Below are 24,154 nucleotides of genomic sequence, written 5' to 3' on the forward strand. Positions count from 1 at the left end.
TTATTATTATTATTATTATTATTATTATTATTATTGCTGTTGTTGTTGTTGTTGTTATTGTTAGTAGTGGTTGTAGTAGTAGTCGTAGTATTAAGAATTTGCTTATATGAAAACATGACTCTATTACATTACATTAGATTTATTTTGAATTGAGACTTGGTTAGCTAGTGCATTCATGTGTTTTATTAACACTTTATACTGTATTGGTTGAGTCATGTAATGGGTTGTTGGGAAGGGTGGGAGGTTTTTTGGGCTATCAAAAATAGTATTTCTAAAACAGGAAAGATAAAATCAACACACAAAATGCAGTATAGTAGAGTTCAGCTGCTTCCCTATTTTTAAAATTAAGATGTCTCCCATAAACATTACAGTAAATTAATCCTGCACTTTGATGCATTGCAAGCTCCAGCTAATAATTTATTTAATCTCAGCCAATTTGGCAAAAAGACATAACATAAATTAAAGAAATCCTGCCCACAGAGAATTACAATTGACCCTCCATGACTCTTGGCTCTTGTATCAATAGCTAAAATTGTGTGTAGTTATTTCCACACAGACTCCGGTTCATCTTGAGCTTTTCGCAATGATCCGATAAACATAACACCAAGGCACCCCTAGTAACTGTGCCTGCTCCACAGCAGAGTGGAGAGGAGGGAAACGAAAGAGTATAGGATCACAGAGTAGGGGATCATAACAGAGAGCATGGATGTGGGGGGAAGGGAGAGGAGGAGGTGACAGAGAGAGGGAGTGAGGGAGAGAAATAGTGCAGAGAAAATAGTTAAAACAGGGAGGGCACTCTCAGGAATTTATCAGGGTTACAACGACGCCACTGTCATAATCTTACAGGATACATAGAAATACATTTGAAAATAACTGCAGATCTGTAACCATGATTGTGATCTACCTCGACTGGACTGCCATGACATCAAATGTGTGTGATCCCTCCTTTTATTCAGTACGCACACAGTGTCCCTGTGCGATTTGCTCACATGAAAAGACAATAACTAGTCTATTGAAAACTGTATGTCGGTGTTCGACAGCTGCTGTTTGTAATCTAAGGGCAAACTTTGCCAGAGGCAGGGGGGGCGGGCGGGTTAAGATGACCACTCTCTGGAGTGACCAAATTCTAAAAGTACATTATTTTTATACAGACAAAAATCTTCATATTTAGAGAGATATGTTAATCACCCTAATATTTGTACATTCACAAATCAGTTGCCAAATATGTTTTGAGTCACTTTGTAGCTGGGATGCATTCACACGCCTGTGCAGTGGGTGTATAATGAAACTTCATAGTCATAGCAAATGCAAATTCCATATAGCTGACTTGCATTATTATGAACTTTGCTCTAATGCTCCAATCTGTATATTTGCACAAAGGTTACCAAGGGAAAGGGGATTCACTGTCAATAGGACATATAGGTAAATAATCCAATGGGTGTCCCTTGGGTGAGGAGAAAGCCTCAGCACAGAACATTAATTAGTCTCATGGACCGTCTTTGGAATGTAATGGGGTTACTGCTTGGAACAAACGCACATATGGGCCATAAATACCTTTACAAACACCATGCACATTCACACACACACACATGCATGAGTGCAATTATGCACACACAGACAGACATACACACACACAAGTCCAACATACACAATGAACTAAGCAAAAAATGAAAAAGACGGCCACAGCATCAGAAAATAAACACAGCTATCAAAGAAAGGGCATCTTGAGCTATTTATCTAACACCTATTTGGAATCCTTTCATTGAAGAATGTTTTAATGAAAAGATTAGATTTGAACAGATGGAAACATTTGTTTGGGGAAATTAGTTTCTAGTATAAGTAGAAAAATCTCTCCTACTCTCATTTTTTTTTTCCAGTAGACATTGGGCCTTGAGTAAGAATAGTGCTGTTGTCAGTATTAGCAATGAGGCTTGTAAGCCCTCCAAGTAGTTTGTAGTAACAGCTGGGTCTGACATGGAGAGCATGTACAAGGGCAGCCAGGCTGAAGAGAGGGAGGGGGTGGTAGAAGAAGAATGAAAAAATATAGGATCTTCAACTAAATGAACACAGAGAGCATCAAATGGTGACATAAGGTTAAACCCAAATTAGCTGTAAAACAGACCAGAGAGACTGAAGATCAGAGATGCAATTAAATGTTTCTTGAAGTATAACTCCCTCTTGGACAATCTCAGCATCACACTGTATTTTTTTACACCACAGAAATAGGTTGTATTTTCAGTGGAGCTGAGGACAGCAGCTAGTTTAGTTTATGTGATTTCTGATAGCAACTACAATGTCATTTTTTCATTTGGTTGTTTCAAAAACAATTTAATTAGTGCAGCTTGGAATATACGAAGGCTTTAATGCTATTGTCCATTTTTTTGTTTTGAATAAAAAATGTAAAATGGGCATTAAAGAACAGATAGAAAACTCTAAACGCAAATTCAATTTGAATGCTAAACCAATGCCTCATTATCCACACTGGCTATGGGTAATCTACCACATGGCAACCTTTACGTTATACAGGAAGGGGCAAACAAAAACCCAAACAAGTCATCCATAATCTCAAAATACATTTACAGTACAATGGACAGTTAAAGACAAATACGGGGAGGCATCCTGTCACATATGCCCTCGCTGATTCCTTCAAGCCATTCCCGCCTTCATATCAGTAATTAACGACAGATGCACATGGAAAATTAGCATATGTTTGGCACATTGGTGCTAATCGGTCATATATCTGTGCATATTAATGAAATATGTATCTATGTACGCATCTTTGGAATCACATAAATTCACACAAGAAACAACAGTGTGTACTAATGTGTACTAATTACTTAATCCTTTCTGGATGTTTTTGCAATCAATTATACTTTGCGCAGAGAATAAGGAGGGCAATCCTGCATTGTAGCAAAACATGCACGGGTAATGGGTGCATTTCACATGCCTCCTTTGATTTTTGTCCAATTAAATAGCAACATTTTACACATGTTTTCTGCTAGCTATCACTCTGAACACTGTCTTTATATGTGATACACATGTAGCCCTCTGCGTCATCCTGCTCTGCCCATAGGAAGCCAGTCATGCAAGCCAAACCACATCACCTGGTTAGGGTACGCACATAGATAAGCCCATATACATATATGTATACGCACATACACACACACAGAGCTCAGTGGTGAGGCAAGCTGCTCACCTCCTTCCATACTGAGCCCCTCACAGCCAATTGCCTGTAATAGTAGAGGCTTAGGTTTGGGTGGGGGAAGGGCAGAGGTGCATAGGTTTCTGATCAGACAAGAAAACTAGGCCAAGACCAACAATCCGTCTCCCTCAAACCTTCAGCCCCTCCTGAATGCTGCAACTTGTTACAGGGTTATGACAATCACTTGCAAGTGTGCCATTAATGGCGAAACAAAGGGGTGATTTTGACCCACAACACATGTATTTAGAGGCATAAAAGCTTCACGTAGTTGGGCTATGATTCATGCTTCCTTGCCCCTTTGGAAGCTGTCCTCCAATAAGAGTTAGAGGCTGGGGGTAGGAGCGGATAGATTGATAGTGTTGGCTGGGTGCCCATGCTCTGAGTCTATCTGTGCTGAAGGGGAGGAGACAGGGGGAATCTATCTGTTGTGCTCTCTGTGCTCATGATAAACTGACTCCCGTCAAGCCTCTACCCCCTATTACAGCTCGACTGGCAGAAAACACCCAAACTCAGACCGACTCCCAAAATGTTAGACAACAATAAAAAGCGGAGAGTGGGGTGAGTGATTTAAACAAGGCAGTAATCCACAAGGTTAGGCTAACCTCCTTCAAAGATAGCTGGAAAACATAAGCGAAGGAGTGCAAGTGTTTTGGAACGCATGAGGACAATACACCGTCTTGAATTCAAACAAGCCTTCAAAAACAGTCGATAGCGAAAGGGACAGAGAGAACCGAGAGTTCACATAATCACAAATGGTGCCATCTTCATAAAAAACAGTGTTTTCCGCCCTTATCCCAAAACCGTAATTCCCACAGAGCTCCACAGAGAGAAAGAAAATGAGTTTGAGGGATTGACCATGACATTAATCCTCCCAAACATTACAGTTCTAGACAGAACACAATGCTGTATGTCAAATACAGATGAACACCAAGCAAATCAACAATCTATTTACTGAAGGAAAAAACTGAATCAACAATCCTCTTGGTCCTCTGTCTAGTCCCAATTCACATCGACTTCCTCCCCGTGTTCTCTGGTGATTTTATGGGGCTCCTCCCTGCCATCTTGGATTCCCATTATTGTGCGGCCGTATGGGTGCCCCTGTTCTGCCACCCACGTTACAGGTACACTGAACAGAATACAGACTTCCTGTTTACAAAACCAGGCACTTCAGAACCCGACCGCCTGACCAGTGGACTGTAGGGCCAAGGAAGAGAGGAGAAATGAGACAGTGAGGGTGGCTGTGGATGAAAGAATGATCTAGAAGTTTGATTTTCTCTATCTATCTATCTATCTATCTGTATGTATGTATGTATGTATCTATGTATTAGATTAGACGATTAGATGAAGAAATGGGAAAATGCAGTAAGTGAGAGTGCAGGAAAGAGAGGAGAATTTGTATAGGTCAAAAATCTCTATCAAAAATCTCTGAATGTTAAAAATAATACAGTAGTCCTATATTGAGGGGGAGGTGTGCAGAAAGTCATATGATAACAATCAGATCAGAGGCTGAATTGACTCTAAATCAATTGAAGTAGGCATGTCAAGGCTGCGCTGGACAGGAGGGGGATAGAGAAGGAGTGAAAGGGAGATAGATGTGAGCTTGTGTGGGGGAGGGAAGCAGAGATTGTTGGTGTCGTGGGAGCACTGGAACAACAATAACAGCAGTGTGTGTGTGTGTGTTTGTATGTGTGTGCGGTGCGTGTGTGTTTGAGTGACAGAGTGAATGAGTTAGTGTGTAAGTGGAAGTGAGGATGTGTTATAGCTCACAAAAGTGATGAAATGACATCTCCTTTACTTCACCACACAGCTGCTACTGCAGCAAAGAGCACACTGTTGAGATATCTGACCTTTCATCCTCCCTTTCCTGTGGTAGCTGCTGGTCAAAAGTGCCTGTTTGCCTGTCATGTTCTCCTCTAATTAGCCAGGTCTATGCCATGACTACAGTATGTCCATTAGAAAATAGATTTCTACCGAGTGATGATCCACTGATGACCACTGTCTGCATTTGTACCTCTTGTTTCAATGGGCTTTTTCTGAGTGAAAACTCAACAAATATCCCACCTAATTTGAATAAAACGTGTCTATAAGGCTTCTCAAAATATGCAGATGTTCCTCCAAACAACCTGAGCCTATCCATATATAATCAAGGAATTGTTTAGAATAACGGAGCTAACCATTTAGATTACAGCTTCCAGGTAAAGGCAATCTGACATGAAAACTTATGGATATGACGAAAAAAATATTCAGGTTGAGGCTTCTCTTTTTCGTTGTTTTCTCTATTTCTTTCATCTCTTTTTCTCCTCCCCTCCCCCCTTTCTTTGCAGATTAGAATTCATTAGCAATCAAAGAGCCTCCAGAGAGCTCCAGCTCTTAATTACCTACTCATTTGCATTTTTGCATATTAATGACTGCAGGGTTTTGGTAGGGTTTTTGCCGCAGTGGTTTAAAGGCACCTCAGTCCTCTGTTCTCCAGGGAGGAGGAGAGATGGCCAGAGGCAAGGCTCCAAGCCCCCCCCACCCCCCCTTCCATCCCTCCTGATGAGAGCTGGACAGAGCGCAGGGAGGGGTACAGAGTGGGGGCATGTGGGAGGGGTGGGGGGTGGGTACAGGGGTGCACGGGTTAAAGGTCAATGTCCCTGATCAACATAAGAAAGAACACATGTCTTCAGCACAGCCTAATTATTGTCATATTGAGGTGTTTAAACACCTGATCTGAACAAAATACACCCCGAGAGAAACTGGAAATCCATACTGCAGAGATTGCTCACGTGTATTTATTGAGGACGGCAGCTAGTTTGGATGAAACTCATGTCCCACAGTATGTGGAGGCAGGGGCATTTTGTATCCCTGGAGAGGAGTGTACTGGGGACAGTGAGGCTAGTGTGTGTTGTTGTTTTGCTTTACATTAAAGCCTGTCTCTGTGTGTTCATTGTGAGAGTAGCGAGAAGCTCATCTACCATGAGTCTTCATGATGATGCTGTACATTTGTGCACACACATATTGTACATGCAAGTAAGAATATAAATTCACCCTTGTACACATAAGCATACAGACAAATAAATGCATGAACAGACACAGTCACACACGCACACACAAACACACACATGCACAGACTGAGGGAATAATGCCACTAGAGACACCAGACAACAGCTCCAAGGCATCTACTAGCCCCTAAAGTGCTGCTGTTCCTCTTATCCAATATGTTTTGACTGCAACAACGATGTCTGAACATGGAGAATAACATCATTTCCCACTGTGTTTCAGATACCTAACAAACATAAGAATTAATGACTTGGAGCCCCAAGACATCTGGCCAACAGGTTTGACGTGAATGTATCCGAATAAATACCTTATAACCATATACATATTATACTATGTGGCTTTGTGTTAAAACGAATGTTATTTTGAATAATGCAAAGGTGAGTCATGATTTTTGTTATAGATATGTTATACATAGATTTTTTCAAGGGCAAATAAAGCCATGATTAGATGCAGTGATACTACTGTTCATGCATACACAACATGCAAGACACTCACACATCTCCTGCTGCATCCCCGAAAACCTACTGCTCACACAGTGGGCTTAAGTCGACTTAACTGCTATTAGCGGAGCATTATAAAATGTGTGTGTGTGTGTGTGTGTGTGTGTGTATGTGTGTGGTGGGTGTGTGTGAAGGCAGGGCCTGAGGACTGGAGCAATATGTGGGCTGTTGGGGTGGGGTTAATGAGCTGTTCCATGACCTCTGTCACCCTGCAGAACATCCTAAGGGAGAATCTGAGACAAACAGGAAGACAGGGTGACAACAAGCCCGTGGTTGCAGTCTGGCACTAGACTTCTGGGAGGAATCAGACGTTCCAAACACCATAGGTGAGCCCAACCTCAAGAAATATATTCCATTTAGACTATATAACTAGTATGCCAGAACCCTCTATTTATTCATGTTTTTCAACACTAAGCATATTTCAGTCCAAAATACGCTGGATTTGAGACCAAAGTGAGTCATGCATGTGTTATATGGGATGATGCTTTGTTTTTGTGACATGTGAGTTGAATGTTAAGCATGGCTGCACCTGTACCCATCTGAGAAGATGTACAGCAGTAAGTTAGTCTACGCTATCATGTGTGAAAGAGAGAGAGAGAGAGAGAGAGAGAGAGAGAGAGAGAGGCAGCTCTAAATAGGGATTACTGCATCCTTGAATGATCATAAGAGTGATTATACTGCCACCTTCTGGTAGCTTTTAAGAATTGACTTGTTACTTCACAGTGCACTGAAAAACCTGGATACACGTTTCATGTGAGCGTTCACTAGCATAAAATACCAATTATGTAAAGTTTATTGTCCAGCTACTGGAACAAAATATTTTATGTATTATGTGTAATAACCTAGAAAAGAAACATAATTATACACACAAACGTTGCAACCATTGTTTTTAATAGAAAGATTTCATATTCTTTAAACCAGACAACCAGATGCCAGACATTTTTGGATATATTAAAAATAAGAAAAAACAGAACAAAAAAATTGAAACAAAATGGAATTATATGGTTTAGACTGTGTGGATTTAGTGGTCTCATATACAATACAATTTCTTTTCGTCCCCAAAAAGTGCAAATTCTCGAAAAATCACCTATAACCTGAGCCCCCCACCCCACCCCACCCCCTCACCCTGCAGCTTCCAACGGATACGAACTGACAGACTGCTATGCTAAAGAAAAGACTTTTGTGAAGAGAAACGAGTTATTTAATGTCCAGGCCTGAGAAACAGGACATGTTCTGCCGCTTTAAAATGTACACCAGAAAAATTTTAAACTTCTGTAAAGGATTATCATAATAATCACAGTTACAAATCGATCTATTATAAATAGTAGCCTATCTCTTTCACTCCCAAGTTTAACCATTTTATTGAACTATAAATTTATCGCATGTATATTTTGATCATTATTATTCTTTCCGCTCTACTGCAGTAATCTTGATGTCACGTAGATGTAAAGGCCAAAATTCTCTGTACTGATTTGCAAAAGTGCATGATGGTCTTTTGGCCACGTTGTCTCTCTTTCATAATCATTTATGTAATATATGGATACCAGATCCAGCCATTTACTTTTACTACAGACAGGGCATTATTGCAGACAAAGACAGATTCTGCAGTGGATACAACACTGCATGTTTAACATTCAGCACAGCTAGCCTTCTCAGAAAGCTTTGCAACTGTTATATAGGTTTCTTTACAAGAACTCTCCCAAAATGAGATCAAATGACCTTTCTCCCAACAAGATCTGAGATGGTAGGCAGGGAGCAGGTAGGGGACAACCAGTCTTGCAACCCCCACCCACCCCGCCCACCTTTTTTGTGAATATGCAATAAGCTGCATATAACAGGTACGGTGGTAGTATAACAGAGATGTGTTTGTTTATGTCCAGGGGCGGCAGCATTAACCACCTTCAATCTGAATACCAAATATTCAAGTTTTTCTTTTTTTTTCTTTCCATTTTTGTCTTGTTGTTTTTTTTTTTGCATTTAAATAATCATATCATCTGTAATGAGACAACAAAACATCAACAAGAACAACAACAAAAAAAAATATTAACAATAGTGATAACCATAAAACAACAGCACACAAAATTCTGGATGGCCTTTCGCAAAGTGCTTTGTTACAATCGCAGAAGCTAACAACAGGCAGTTGGATAGCGAAACACTGGGGGCCTTGCAAACTGTCTGTCTTTTTGTCTATATGTCTGTCTGTCTCACACACACAGGCTTGGGGTGTAAGGAGGGCGGACAGCGCGACTGAAACAGCCAACTGCAAAATGTTGACCGTTTCCTTCCCACTGTCTCAATTTCTCCTCTTTTGCACCTGCCAAGACTCCAAAGTGTGAATCACAGTATGAAGTTATGGAATGTATCCTAAATTGGTTGGGTGACTGCAAACTGAAACTGTCTCTTCCCCTGCTCCATCTCATCCGACCCCCTCTCCTTCCTTTCTCTCCTGTTAGATTCCCCTGCTGAGGGTGTATGATCTTTGATCAAAGGACAGCAGCAGAGATGTAGACTCCAAGGTCCAGAGAGAGGGAGAGCGATGGAAGAAGAAAGTAAGCGAACATACACCCTCCTGTGCATTTCCAACCCCGTCTACTTTCAAAAAATGTTAGTCTGACTAATAAGACTGAATCCCCAGTGCTCCCTTCCCTCCGACAACAATTCACTGGATCAATATTAGATGGAGTAATAGGCTGGTCACAGTCACTTTACAATGAGGGAATTGTTCCTACTTTTTTCTTTCAGGGAACCGTTATGTCAAATATTGGTATGAACAAGAAAGGCAAAGACAGAGAAGTGACCTGGAGGGTGATTAGACATACCATAAACGGAACAAACACTGAAACCCAATGCATAGCAGTGTATTTTCCACCTGAGAATTACTTACATAGACACAAAAGAGATCAGCGACATTCTCCATGTTGCAATTCCCCAATGTGAGATCTGTCACAATCTCCTTTGTATTTTTAATGCTTGTCATATTTGTCACCATGCAATTGCTATCAGACATGTAATACAACAAGCTGAAAGGACCGAAACTGAACCATGGCACAGCACAGCACGCATCACCCAGGCTCTCCCATTTCATCCCTGAAAACAACTCCAGCATGTTCGAAATCCAGCCTACAACTTTCCACCCCAAATCCTCCTCCTCCTGCCGCTACGCCAACCTTTATATCCTAAGAGACTGAAAAAGACTCCAAGTGCAAACTGTCCCCACTGGGCCGAGAGCAGCCAACAGACAGCAGCCTGCCTCTCTGAAGGACCCAAGGCTGTCTGTGTGAGTGCCAGAGCCACGCTGCGCATGGTGCCATACTGCATATGCCACACTCAGCTTGCTGTGCATCAAGAGCCTGATGGAAAACACAAAAAATTCAGGTGTGCAGCAAAATGACGAAGCAAAGCAAATTGTCCCCCTTCTGCCACCGAGATCGCCACAATGACTGTCACCCTGCCCCACTTCTTTTGATTATTCATAGAGCTATCATTGTATCATCATAGTTGTTGGTGGTCTTGCTGTTATGGCCTTCTCAGATAGTTTCAGCCCCAATTGTTGATGATAGAACAGGGGAAAAAAATAACATCAAGGTCAATTTGGAAAAACACGCGGCATGAAATTATAAGACCGTCTCAGTGTAGCCTGTGTCAGAGTAACCTTGGTCTGGGGCTGAGGCCGGGGAGACACCAGTTGTGGAGCCACAGGGGCTTATAGACACAACTCTGAACTAGCAGCCAGCACACAGACATCAGCTCAGTATTATTACAAATTCATTCAAGTAAAGGTTGAGCTACTGACTGATCAATTTCAGGTGTACTTTAAGACAATTTGGACAAACTGGACAGAGTTCAGTGTTGAGCCAATTTGACTGGCAATTTGATCTAAAAATTACGGGCAAAAATGAAGCATTTTAAGTGTTCTGTGAGGGAAAAAAGCTGAGCGTTGTCAGTCTCTGTCCACTTAAGGCACATTTTGGCCCTTTATGCTGCATGTCCACCTGGTGAGAGTGAGCCTCAGCCCCAGACTGCAACTGTCTGGAACCATAAAAAATAACAAGCGTAGTCCTCAGACAAGGCCACAAAGTCCCAGAGAACATTCTACATGTACATCAATGTCTGCTCGGATTACAGGGGGAATTTAAAATTCAGTTCAACCTTTTCAGAAAGTAAATTGAAATAGCTTCAATTCAGTAATAATTAAAATAAGTGCTCTTCTTGAGAATAACAGTCTTTTTCAATTAGTCATCAACTGACTAAATATGAAAACCATGCTGAATGGTGACAAAAATCCAATGTCTAAATTGAGATATTTAAAATGGAATTTGTTATTACTGGTGTCCACTATGACAGTGGAGCACATCTCAGCCTTCAGATCGGGACAAACTCAAAGTTCAGAATGGTTTTGGAAAGGCCTTGCCACAAGTACTGCAGCGAGAGCCTTCATGTCTGGAACATTTTTTAATCAGAAGAGCAAATGTGAGATTTGCTGTTGTCACACCGTTTTTTTTTTCTTAGTTTCCACCAAAAGTTACATCCAAAAAAAATTATTTTTAAGAGCCTTAAGATTTGACATTGAAAAAAAATTGGTAGCTTAAAATGTGCAATGACTTGAATGCAAGTCATTTTCTTTCTCCTTTGGTATTTGTCGCTGGATGTCTATATATTCCTCACTCTACTGTACATGATTATTTCTATTGAGGGGTTGGATGGACTCTTTATGAGACCATTGAGTATATAACACACTGCTCTGTGCTCATGGAAACTCGCAGGCCTTTCTGAGGTTCTTGCCCTTCTCCCATAAGCAGGACAAGGACATTTAACATTAGTGCAAACTCTTGCTGTCTCAGCTAAAGCACTATTTCCAGTGCTATCAGGCTTTATATCCATAAGCCCACCCAAAAACCCTTACCCCACCCTCCTGGCACCGCAACCCAAAACCATGATCCCAACCCACACACACTCACACACATAGCCATGTAAAATTGTTAGAAAAAAAACAGCTGTAGCACAACACCTTTAAGAAAAAAAAATTAGCAAAGACGACAAAGAAATAAAACTATTACATCCTTAAAACTCTGATTCTATAGTCCACAAGGGGAAAAAAAAAGAGCGAGAGAAAAGTGAACTCAAGTAAATGTCTGTATGATTCCACACACATTTCTGCATATGTATTCAAGAGGAGGGCATCTGTGCGTGGCATCGTCAGGGAGCCCCAGTCTGGACAATTTACAGACATAGCTTGTCTAGTCTACAAGATATTAAGATTAAGGGTAAAACTTGAGGATTTTCTTCTACGTGAGATGAGGGGAACTTTGGTTAATCAACAAAGAACAGTGACATAAGACTTAAAGGAAATATTAAGGTCCAAGAAACATAAGTTTTGGATGGCTCATAGGTCTCAACAGGTTATACTGAAATCTTGACACACCGAGACAACAAATGGGCTGTAGCAGTCCATACCAAGTGCCATTTTACACAAATATCACATTGGGCAAACTTTTAGTATTTGTTCATATAGAAGACCAGACAATTAGCTTACTTTGGTCTACTTGTGGGATTCCAACTGTGCAATTCTGAACCCCATCTTTAATGCAATGAACGAGAGCAAATGGAATCTAAAGCCCTCAAGACTTTACACACCCCTGGCAATGATGAACAAGGGTAAATCAAGAGTTATGCAAATATGGACCAAGAGGGCCATGAAGTAAACAAGCAACTGTCCAATGTGTTGATTTAGAGTATGGTAGTCCTGCTCCTGTGGCACAGCGGACCTATTATCACTGTGGTCTTGTTCCTCTGAAAACATGTGTAGTTATGAGAGGAGCTGGTGAACAGATGGGGCAGACACAAAGTTTGTTTATCCAAGCTTGTCCTGAGACCCTCCAGCCTGCCAGCCAGCGATGCATGCATGCCTGTGCACATGCACACAAAAATGCATGTAAACATGCCCACACCAACATACACACAGTGCCCTCTCTCCTTTGCTCATCTCCTCCTTCTATCCCCTTTCTCTGCATTAAGACATAAAGACAACACACTAGATTTTTTTTTTTTACCAACTAACTTCAAGTGCAATCAGTTACATGGGTTAATTCTGTCTTCTAAACAATTTTTAAGGTCACAAAACCCAACATGGTCATTTCTGAACCCACCAACGTTCTCTTTCAGAGATCCGAACTCGTATACATTTCTGTTTTTGATTTTTGGCAGCTTGTCGTCAAAACCTGAACAAAACCAGTAAAGGAGCTCAACTTCATCACCTGGGGACAGGAGAAGGGATTGATCTCATTTGCAACTGATTTGTTTCAAAGTACCCGTTTCGTTGACAAAAGTGCCCTTCTCAGTAACAAAGTGCATTCAGAACCTGCTTCTTTCCAATTAAGGTGCAAAGGACTGATCCACAGACTCCAGCACTGCTGCAGAGATGATAGGGGAAGTCCAAGTCACCAGCGTGCTCGCTCTCTTTAGTCAAAAGTTAAATGTACTAGTTTGGAAAAACCTCGGATTTGGACTATTATAACACAACTTGGACACATTAAGACTAACAAATCCAGATGTATGGAGTCACTGACAATATTCAAACAGATTCGTCAGCTCTGGTGTTTTCTCCTTTCTCTACTGGATGCCTGGACCCAGTGAGTGTGAGTGTGTGTGTGTGTGTGTGTGTGTGTGTGTGTGTGTGTGTGTGTGTGTGTGAGAAAGTGCATTGGGCTGGCAGTTCAGGGTGCATGTTTGAACAGGCTGTGGCTGACTCACACGGTGATGATGTGGCCAGAGGGACCCTAGCTGCCACGCACACATATGCACGCACCCACACACACACAGACACACACATACATGTAAACACACTCTCTCTCTTTCTCTCTCATATATACACACACACACACACACTAACTGCCAGCACCAGGCGTCCTACCCACAGTAACACCAGGCTCTAATATAATAATATCCCCTCCAGGCTGGTTTGGGGGCATTAGAGGACTACAGAGGGAGAGAGAGGGAGAGAAAAGGCCTGATTTGATCCCCTCCTGCCTGGAAACGTGGCTGTGCTGGGGGAGATTATTTTTTGGAATGCAACAGACATTGTGAGATCCCCCTCCCCTTCCCTTGCTTCCCTTCCACTCCCCTCCCCTCCCCCCATCAACCAGCTGCAGCTGTGCTCTTATTTGGCCTCCCAACTTGGACAGGTATTTATTGCTCTCTTCATCATACAGGTTGCCTCATGGTTTCATGGTCCCTAGGGCAAAAGATTGGAATAAGCATGATACATAAACCTCCTCTCATTCTCTCCCCAACGCCAGCCAACTTTCTTTAAATATACCTCTCTTGCTCTGTTGGATATCTTTAGTAAAGCTGTGCAAACATAGAAAAAAAGGTGCTCGTCTCTTCTTCCTACTCTTGTCATTCTTTCACTCGGGCTCCCTGCCATTCTTTTTAACCTGCTGTTGGTTAAATGCTACCCGCGCCTTGTCACACAAGGACAGATTCCGAAAAACTGCACAAAGTTAAGCACATTCATTCATTCGATCTCCTCATCCTTTGGGCAGGAACTATACATGTCAAGTGTTAAGTTTAGGACCGATGGGTGACTCAATTAATTCTGTTTTTTTTTTTTTTTTCATCTAACATTCATACAGTTTGTTTTCGTTCACCCACAAGCTTCACTCTGTGAGAAATATGACATCAAGCCTAAGAGGAAAAACCCGATTGGTAAGTATACCTCAGCATTAAGAAGGGACCAATGTCATATCACCACCTGCTGTATATACATGTATACAATTATAAAGTGTCAAGTACCCGAAGCAGTCAACTCAAAAAGGAACAAACAAAGACAAAAAAAAAAAAAAAAAAAAAATTAAGACAAATCAATTGGGAAAACAGAAATGCTGAAATTGCAAGGTTGTGAGGGATAAGAGGCAACATAGTCAAGCCAACAGATACACCGACGATGGTAGTGCTTTAAAAACACAGACCCTCCTCCCCTCATCTTCCCTAGTCCTGCAATGGAAGAGCCCCCATTAACGTGGATTCGACTCAACATGATTTTTTTTTTTTCAATAAGACAAACCATAGATTCTTAAAATGCATTTTATAGAGTAAGTAACACTTCAATCAAACCCTTGTCAGATTCTTTCTGGAGCATTTAGAGAGAGAAAACAGTTGCATCAAAATTGTGGTGAGTTTTTCTTGCATATGCCATAGTGTGGCAATGTTGTTTCTATGGTAACTGTACATTTCAGACCTGCAAAAGAATAGAAAAAGGGTTGTTTTCACTCGCAGGATTTGTCCTCGCTTCACCCGTAAAGCAGCCAGAAGGTGCTTGACAGACACCTTGCTTAGAGCTTGAAGGCTGTGAGGACAAAACCAATACAAATCTAAATCAACTGCATAGTTGCTCAGAGTTTCTCTGTATCTATTATACATTTTGCCTAAGCACATATGCCAATGTATAAAACCCCTAAGACCATGAAGAAAGAAATGACCCAGAAAGTGGACGTCGTGGGTATGTGATTTGAAGCGTTCTTTGCTCTTTAACAGATAAACCGACTCAAGTGCTTGCATTTCTACTCCATTTCCTAAAGCAAAAGGAGAAGGAAACATAAAGATTAGATTTTTGTGACACCCTGATTTGGTTTATAGAGGAATAGTTAGTTGTTGTGTTTTTTTTTTTTTTGTGATTTTTTTTTTTTTTTAAGTTTGCCTTTGCGTGTTTTTTCTCCTCTGTTCAGTGGCCCGTCTCACAGGCGGTGCAGAGTGACTATGGCGTCCAGCAGTGTCCTTGTCGCCCCTGGAGTTTCAGGGTCCCACCTCCACTGCCCTCTCCTGCGGCTGAGGACTGTGTGCATGGGCTCCAGCAGCGCCCTCCATCTCCGCTGCTGGGATCGCCTCTGAGCGCCGCCGTCCCCTGACGCCACGAGGCCCAGGGCCAGTACCAGTGGCAGCGCCAGGGCCCAGCAGACCCAGGGGGGCCTCCAGGAGCCCGGGCTCTCGCACCCGAGGTTTTCGGCCTCGACGGGAGGGGATGCCGTTGCACCCGTCCTTCTTGAGGTGGCGGTGCAGGTGGTCTGAGCGCACAAAAGTCTTAAAGCAGCTGGAGCACTGGTAGGGGCGCAGGCCAGTGTGAACGCGCATGTGGTTCTTCAGGTCGTAGTTGTGAGCAAAGGCGGCCCCACACTGTGTACACAGGTAAGGCTTCTCTCCTGTATGCTTCCTCATGTGAACCTTGAGCTTGTCTTGCCTGGGAGGGAGAAAGGTAAACAAGATCAAATCAGAATATACACTGGAGGATCAACTCATACAGTTTCAATGCACTCAGCACAACACGTAGTGCAAATCAGGGTTATTTGGTTGCATTAATCACTCATCAGTCTATCTAATATCACGTGCAAACACATAATCCATTGACAATATATTGTTCAAATCCATTTTGTTAGTATATAGGCTTTGGTTGGCTAAACCTGCTATTAAACTGTACTAGCAGTGCCATAGTTTGGATCGCTTCCAATGGGATTATTCTGACCACAGGAGGCCAACTGAGGATAAGCCATAAACTTTACATCTTTATCTATGTAGTTTCACACAGCCGCACATACAGGCTGACAGGAAAGTGTTCACTGTGTCTGTGGGGTTTGCCGTTAGCTTTTCACAGAAGACCACACCTACAACTAACAAAAATATATATATATATATAAAAAAAGGTTAAGTTAATAAATATATAATTAACAAAAAGTTAATAAATATATTATTAACAGATTCCAAAGTTGCTTGGGTTACTGAGTTAAAAGTAGATCAAAACTCTGATGTATTCTGAAAATAAAAATTTCCACAGCTCTATATCACTTTTGAAAATCATTACCTGATGTTTATCACTCAGCAGTTCTAAAATATGGACGAGTCTGGCAAACATTATCAATCTGGCAACTATGGACTTCAGTCACCCACTATCCCCCCCAAAACTGCAACTTCAATTTTGTGTAATGAATCGTTTTGTAGCAACAGGTGTCATGTTACTGCAAAATAGTTCCAAAATCTGTCAAACTCTTCAATTTAGTTTCCAATACTTTGAACCCAATATTTAATAATTCCATAACTATGATAACTACTACAATCTACACATTATTCTCCTCTTATACTGTGCACCACCAACTCAGTATTATCAGGCTGCCCTGGTCTGGCAGTCCCGTGCCCACACACACACACACACACACACACACACGCACACACATTTAGCCCTTACTATCTCCCAGCTCTAGGTCTTAAGTCCTCTAGCCCTTCAGCACCCAGGGCAGAGGGCACCTAAACAAACTAGTGTGGTTAAGACTACTCAGTTCAAACAAATAAACAGAGACCATACACACACACACACACACACACACACGATCTAAGTAGATTAGCTGTCATGCAAGCAAACAAACAATAAACAACACGTTGCAGCCATTACATCTGTGCACAAACTGACAAAATACAAAAAATTAAGAGCACATGAGGAGACATGTAGGTAGGTAGATAGAAAGAAGCCTGTGCATACTGTAAATGTATACATACACACACACACAGACACAGACACAGACACACACACACACAGGCCAAAGCCTTGGAACAAAGTGGCACACTGACAAAGGTGAATTATTTAAAGGACAGGAGTGATTTATTACAGTGTGAGGCACACTCTTAACCCTGATCAAACAGGATTAAGATTACAATACCCCCTTCCCACTGCAGGACACATTTAGCTAGAAGGCAAATTTAGACTGGTCTTCCCTACCTGCCCTGCCAGCTAATGTAAAGGGTCTAGGTATTTCGAGCTACGGCTATTTCCAACGCAAGTCCACTGATTAATTCATTAAGAATGATTTCGAGGAAGAGGCAGCACTCTTAAATCCGGGGAAACCATGTGCACTCAAGTCCCTTGCTCTAGACTGGCCACATTCATCTAAGCAACACATGGCAGATTTCATTAGAGGGGTAAAGGGAGCAAAAGACAGAGAGGAGGGGCTGGGGTAACTGTTCTGCCGTGGGCAATAATCAACATAACCAGAGATCACAAGTTCAAATTACTGCATTGGCACAGATAGAGCACAATTCAGGGCCTGTAATCCCCCTCTGTATCAGAGCACAGCATTTTATAGCAGCCCTCCGCTAGATAACACTACCCAGGCACGGCCCTCTTTTATAGGACCCCTATGTTAAAATTCCAGGACTTTGCTATGGAAGCTATCACAATAAAACAGACCTTTATGGCCGCTTGAACCCATCCGAGGTGGAATATTCAACGTGTCCATTTTGATTAGCATTTGGCTACAGTGCAGCATGGGAAAATATTACTCGGAATAATGAAAAAAAAAAAAAAAAAAAAAAGCACCACTGCATGTTATTAGGCAATGTTTGGTTGGGGAGACTGAATCAATCAATGATCACTACAGACTGTGTTGGTGCCTTAATGCTAAGCTAAGTTAGTTAATGCTAATACGCCTGTCCTTGGCTTTGTGGTGATTCCCATTCCTGGGTTGTTTGTCTGCAGGGCCAAGCCCAAGACTATTAGTACATGTGACGTGGGGTGGGGTGGGGTGGGGGTAGTGGGGGGGGTCAGTCCATTAATTGGGCTTACCTGGTAAAGCGCACTTTGCAGATGGCGCATTCATAGGGTTTCTCTCCCGTGTGCGTTCGGATGTGGCGGGGTAGCTTGCCTGCTCCTTGAATGACCTTGGAGCATATGGGGCACTTCTGGAAGGCCTTAGAGCGCATCTTCCTCTCTCCTCCACCTCCTCCTCCTCCCCCACCACCTCCACCTCCTCTCTCCCCGCCTCCCCCCCTCTCTCCTCCCCCTCCCTCTCTTTCTTGGCCCGTGCTGCCCCGTGATAACCAGACAGGCGGCACTACCTGTGTCACAGCGGCAGAAACTGCGTTCTCGTGCTGCGTGCTGTTGAAATAATTCAAGTAAAATTCCATGTCAGGGTCGTCCCCGTCCCCCTGTTCCTCCCCCGCCTCTGCGTGGCCCTTCTGCCTCTCGATGGAGTCCATCATTTGCTGCAGGAGGGCACTGGCTGAACCTCGATCCCTCTCCATCACATCCCTGCCCCCCTCCTCCCCCTCTGTCTCCTGCCCCAGCCTGGACTCAGGGGGGAGGTAGAAGTGCCCGTTTTGTGATGGAGGGTAGTAAGATGACGCCAGGCTTCCTCCGTTCCCCCGCGGCCAGTCTCTTGTTTCACCCTGCACTGCCTCCCCGTCTTCCTCTTCTTCTTCATCCTCCTCCTCCTCCTCTGGCTCTTGTGTGGGGGCCTGGGCCAAGGCAATAGCCAGAGGGGAGTAGTACTCATTGGGGCCACCGGGGGCCCCATTGCTGCGGGGCCCCCCATTGCCGTGGTTAAAGTGCAGGTGTGTGGGCAGGTCCCTGAGCTCTGGCGTGCTGCAGCTGCTGCTCCAGTGCGCCCCTCTCTGGAAGTACTCCAGGTACTCCCGGGCCCGCAGCCGATTCCCCTGCTCCCCGCCTCCTCTGCCCTTCCCCTCCTCCTCCTCCTCGTCTTCATCTCTTCGCTCACTGCCCGCCTGGCGAAAGAGGAGAGGACGAGGAACGAAGAGAGCGAGGGGGGGGAAAGAGAAAGTCAGTCAGTGGAAGAACACGGACACGAGACAAAACCTGAGAGAAACAAAGCGACAGAGAGAAGCAAAAAAAAGTCCACAAGTAACACCCGCCCACCACCCCAAAGTATTCACGTCCAAATCACATTTCGTAAGGCACATCAGCTACAGTGAAGGGTGACGAGGGACACTTAATCTATAAAGGTAATGACTAACACATAACCAATCTATTTGACATGCTTTGCATCATGTGAATGTTGAGATGTAGATGCAATATGCTACGTCTGTACTCTGCTGTGTGTGAAAGAGCTCGCTGTCCCACCACACACACTACTGGCTCAGCATGAGTAAGTGTTGAAGTAACCCCAAGGCTGTGGGCGTGTGTTTGGCAGAGTGAGAGAGACACTAATAAAGGCCATGATGTAAGCTTGACTATGCTGACTATTTAATGAAGGGGATGGTATGATGACCAAGTGGCTGAACCAGGGAAACTGGATTTGGATTGAGTCGTTGCAATGCGGCAGCCTCTCGGTTTCTTGTAAAGTATTATCTGGAACCGCACACACACTCCTCAACATCACCGTGCTGTGACACAGATAGTCTGTTTGCTTATATAAATTGATTCAACACTTAGAATGGGATGGGTATGGTGTCACCTAGTTGTAAAAGGCAGCTCATTAACTCTCATCTCAAAGTGTGAATTTGACTTAACACATGTCACTTCTAGAGCTATAATGGTCTTGTACCGGCGGGGAGAGCACTTTGGTGTCCAGCAGGTGCGTACAGACGTCCTGGACAGGTGGGATTTCCAGCAGTCGGGCGGCAGCGAGGATGTCGGCCACGCTGCTGTGGCTGACCGTCAAGGTGGCCGTGTAGGCAAAGTCCAGCAAGGCTCCCAGTGCCTCCGCCGTCACGAAGTCAATGGTGTAGACGTTCTGTTGGTCGGCGGCGGCCCCTGACGTGAAGAGCTTGTGGAAGTAGGAGCTGCAGGAGGCCAGCACGGAGCGGTGGGCCGGGAACTCGCGCTCCTGCGTGACCAGCAGCACGTCACAGAGCAGGCCGCTCAGCCGCTGCTTGTTGAGGCTGCCCAGGATGTCGGCACTGTGCTCAGGGAAAGGGATCCCCACGGGGCCTTCCTCCGCCTCCCCGGCCCCTCCTCGCCCTCCTCCGCCCCCGCCGCCTGCCGTCCCCCTGAGCCGCCTGCCGCCCCTCCCGCCGGCTCCTGACGACATCTTCCACCAGCCTGCCGCCGAGCCACCTAGCACAGCCGCCGCCCGTGTATCCGTCCTGCCGTCTGTACGTCTGCTTCTCTGAGGAGGGAAGGGGGAAGGGGAGGGGGGGGCAGGATGAGACAGAGGGGAAAAGAGAAAGAAGAGAACTCTAGATCAGTTCACAGTTCATGACATTCTTTATGTGGATAAAGAAAGAGAGAGAGAGCGATATTGATTAATTGATTCACCACAGTCAGAAATACACACAAGACCACTCCAGAGCACAACTCGCCACACACACACAAAAGCAAAAGTGCATGAAGGACACGGAGGAAAATAATCTCTTAGGTGCAAGGGGTCAGTGCACAGTTCATGACATACATGTTCATGTTGTTTCTCCGAGTCAACTGCATGTTGGCCTCCAGACCCAAGTCCCTCACAGGATTCACTGAATACTAACCAACTTTACATATGAATATTCTGGCAGCAAAAAAAAAAATTGTTCCCCACAGATTTTTAACATGAACATTTTAACATTCATGTGTTTTTAAGCCAATTCCATGTCCCGTCACATTGTGTACACCAAATAATGCCAAATTTAATGTCACTTATTTAATGCCAATTTAATGTCAGAATGTCACTGGCCAGAAACTCTGCAGTACATGATTTATTATTTACCACATATGCCAAACACCCTAAATAATTTTCCTGGTAGGGGACGAGCTCAGATAAGGCGTTCCAAATATTATCGTAGCAAAAACAACCTATTCTTCCAACTCTTCACTCCTCTTCAAAAGGCCCAAGAGCCCTGACAACCATCTCAAGTGACTGGAAAGGAGCCATATTGTAACACCATAGTATTGCACACCGCAACTGCATGACATTGATTTTACAGCAAAACTATTGGCACAACAAGTGTATTTACTGGCCTACTAGAAAACAATAAGTGTGACTGGGTGTGATATATTAGGTATGGCAACGGTCTCTAATGGTGCTGAATGAACTGCTACTCACAACAATTTAGGATGCACTGGGCCCCGGCCTGGTGAAAGCCCATGCATGGCTGAGGGATGGAGAGAAGATGTGTACGTATGTGCGTGCCAGCCCAGGTGGCCGTGTGCTTGATTCCCCGCACGCACGCGTACACGTACGGGTGTATGTGGGCATGTGTGCAAGAGACCAAGTAAGAGGTCATGGAGGACAGATAGAGAGAGGGCAGTGGGGATCAGAGTGCATGCTGGGAGCTGGGCTGTGCAGCTTGCGCACTCGGTGTCAATCGAAAGCCGGGCAGGGGAGAGAGGGAGGAGAAGGAGGAGGAAGAGGGGTGGAGGGGCGGGGGTGCAGCCAGATACAGCAGACCCTGTGGAAAAACCCCACAGGAGGAGGAAGAGGACACGCAACAAGCTGCGAGGGAACAGTATTAAAAAGGGAGGTTGTCAATCCGGTCTGAGCTGGTTACCCCACCCTGTGCTGTGTGCCAAGTTTCAGGAAAGGCTGTCCCCTCGCTCACGTGTGGGGGGAGATTAAAATGATCGACTGAAGCCTGCGCAGGGGGAGGGGGGTTTCAGCAGGACAAGCCATCCTCAATTTGTCCATTTACACACACACACACACACACACACACACACACACACACACACACAGAGACGCGCACACACGCAGCACACACACAAATGCATAGTGTAACATCACACAGGCATCAATAGAAAGCATGCTTCGACGCATGCAAAACAGGCACAGACACACACAAAGAGACACACAGGGACACCCACACACACACACACACACAGAGGACAGACAGTCCCCCCCCCCTTCTCCATCTGCCAGGGAGACCCAGCAGGGGGTGAAGCCGGAGCGTGCAAGGCCGGGGGGGTGGTGGTGGTGGAGGGGTGTGAGAGGGGGGATTACTCTCTATATAAGAGCAATGCATTCAAATGACATTCCTTCACACACGCCCTCCTGGTATGTTACACTGCAACACCACCAAAACCTGCCTGACCTGGCTGCCTCTCCTCCTTCCTACCTGTTGTGCGCGCTCACCGCACCTCTCTGCTCTCCTCTACTCTGCTCAGCTCGGCTCGGCTCGGCTCTGTTTTGTTCTCCTCTCCCACATCCACTCCCCTGTCAAAGCAACGCCTCTCCCTCTCCACACCTAGCGATCTGGCAACATGTCAGCTCTGCCCACAGGTCAGAGTTAGGTAAGGCGCTCAAAAAAGACCTCTCTGGAGAGGCAGGCAGGGGAGGAGAGGAGACATTCGCCTTTTCACACTACATCTCCTCTTTTTTTTTTTTTTTTTTCCTCTTCTCGTCTTTACTAATTCAACACAGATGAATCTGTGGCTGCACCTGAATTCATTCCGACCTATCATCGTCCTGTAAGTGTGTCAATAATAGTTTACATTTAACAACTACATTACAATAAAGATAGTGGTGGGACACGCATAAAACTGTGTTTGTACATTCAAATAGCATGGGTCAAATTTTTATTTTAGGTCACATTTATCCCACACTTGCCTTTGCTCTCCTTATCTCCTTACGTCTCGCTTAACTCTACTCAGTTTTGAGAGGCGGCTGACCACAAAGCCCTCCGCAAACACGAGCACTGTCTTCACAAGGCTCTGATGAAAATGGCCCATCAGACATGGCACGGGCAAATTTTATTATCTAAACCCTCATTTGAATATGCTGAGGGAGAGGAGGGAGGCCAAGACAAAGAGAGGGTAAGTGAGGTAGAGCAAGTCAGAGGGAGATGGGAGTGGGTGAAGGGAAGAGAAGGGAGGAGAGGACACAGCGAGTTGGAGATGTAAGAAAGAGCTAGAGAAAGGGCAACCACATGGCTACCGGTCATGTCCTTCACAGGTGGAAATAGATCTCTGTGAGCCCATCCAGACTCGAGCCAACCTGCTTTTCTATCCCCATACGCTCACACACACACACACACACACACACTCACACACACACATGCACACACGCAGCACCTGCACTAGGCGAGGCTTTGCGGCAACCTTGCGTACACGTTATCCCTAGAACATACACTGCTGACCCTGGGTCAAGGCTTTGTGGGGTAAAGAAGCTGAGCTGAGAGGAGATAAAACACACACACACACACACACACACACACACACACACACACAAACACACAAACACACACACAAACTCAATTCAGTGCCAACGAAGCATGCAGGGAGCGCTCTGCATGCAGGAGCCACCTGTCCCCGAATAACCCGCAAAGAGCAGAAAGAAAGAGGAAACACGGTGCAAACAAACCTGATCCTGACACCTCCTCATGGCTTGAAACATTCCTTATCACTAATTCATGTCTGTGGGTGACAAGGCCTGTGGCCCAGCTCACAGCGGAGCAATGGCTGTCCTGTCCGTGTCCCTGACGTCCCACTTCCAGGGATGGTCCTCCACTCGGCGCCCGAGCCACGAGCACCCGGGCCTGCTTTGCAAGTCAAACACGTTGAAACAGAACCCACCAGTCCTGTCCCATCCCCATCTCTTCTATCTTGCCTTCAAGCTCCCACCCCCATGCACTGGCACCCCCTCCCCACACACACACACACACACACACACACCTACCAACACGTAGTAAGTGCAGATATTAAAGTTGTCAGTTGTCTCGT

The 24,154-nt window shown here is 44.5% G+C and overlaps 1 protein-coding gene across 1 annotated transcript; it reads right to left on the reverse strand.

The window, feature by feature from the left end:
• Nucleotides 1–7,618: 7,618 nt before the first annotated feature.
• zbtb7a (zinc finger and BTB domain containing 7a) lies at nucleotides 7,619–23,864 on the reverse strand. Its single transcript, XM_030049172.1, has 4 exons — nucleotides 23,796–23,864; nucleotides 20,064–20,627; nucleotides 18,347–19,284; nucleotides 7,619–15,976 (listed from the first exon to the last, which is right to left on the reverse strand). The coding sequence occupies exons 1-4, from the start codon at nucleotides 23,826–23,828 to the stop codon at nucleotides 15,535–15,537; spliced, it is 1,977 nt and encodes a 658-aa protein (XP_029905032.1). The 5' UTR covers nucleotides 23,829–23,864; the 3' UTR covers nucleotides 7,619–15,534.
• Between the last annotated feature and the right edge of the window lie 290 nt (nucleotides 23,865–24,154).

The sequence above is a fragment of the Myripristis murdjan genome, chromosome 4 (assembly GCF_902150065.1).
Source record: "Myripristis murdjan chromosome 4, fMyrMur1.1, whole genome shotgun sequence".
In the NCBI taxonomy this organism is placed as follows: Eukaryota; Metazoa; Chordata; class Actinopteri; order Holocentriformes; family Holocentridae; genus Myripristis; species Myripristis murdjan.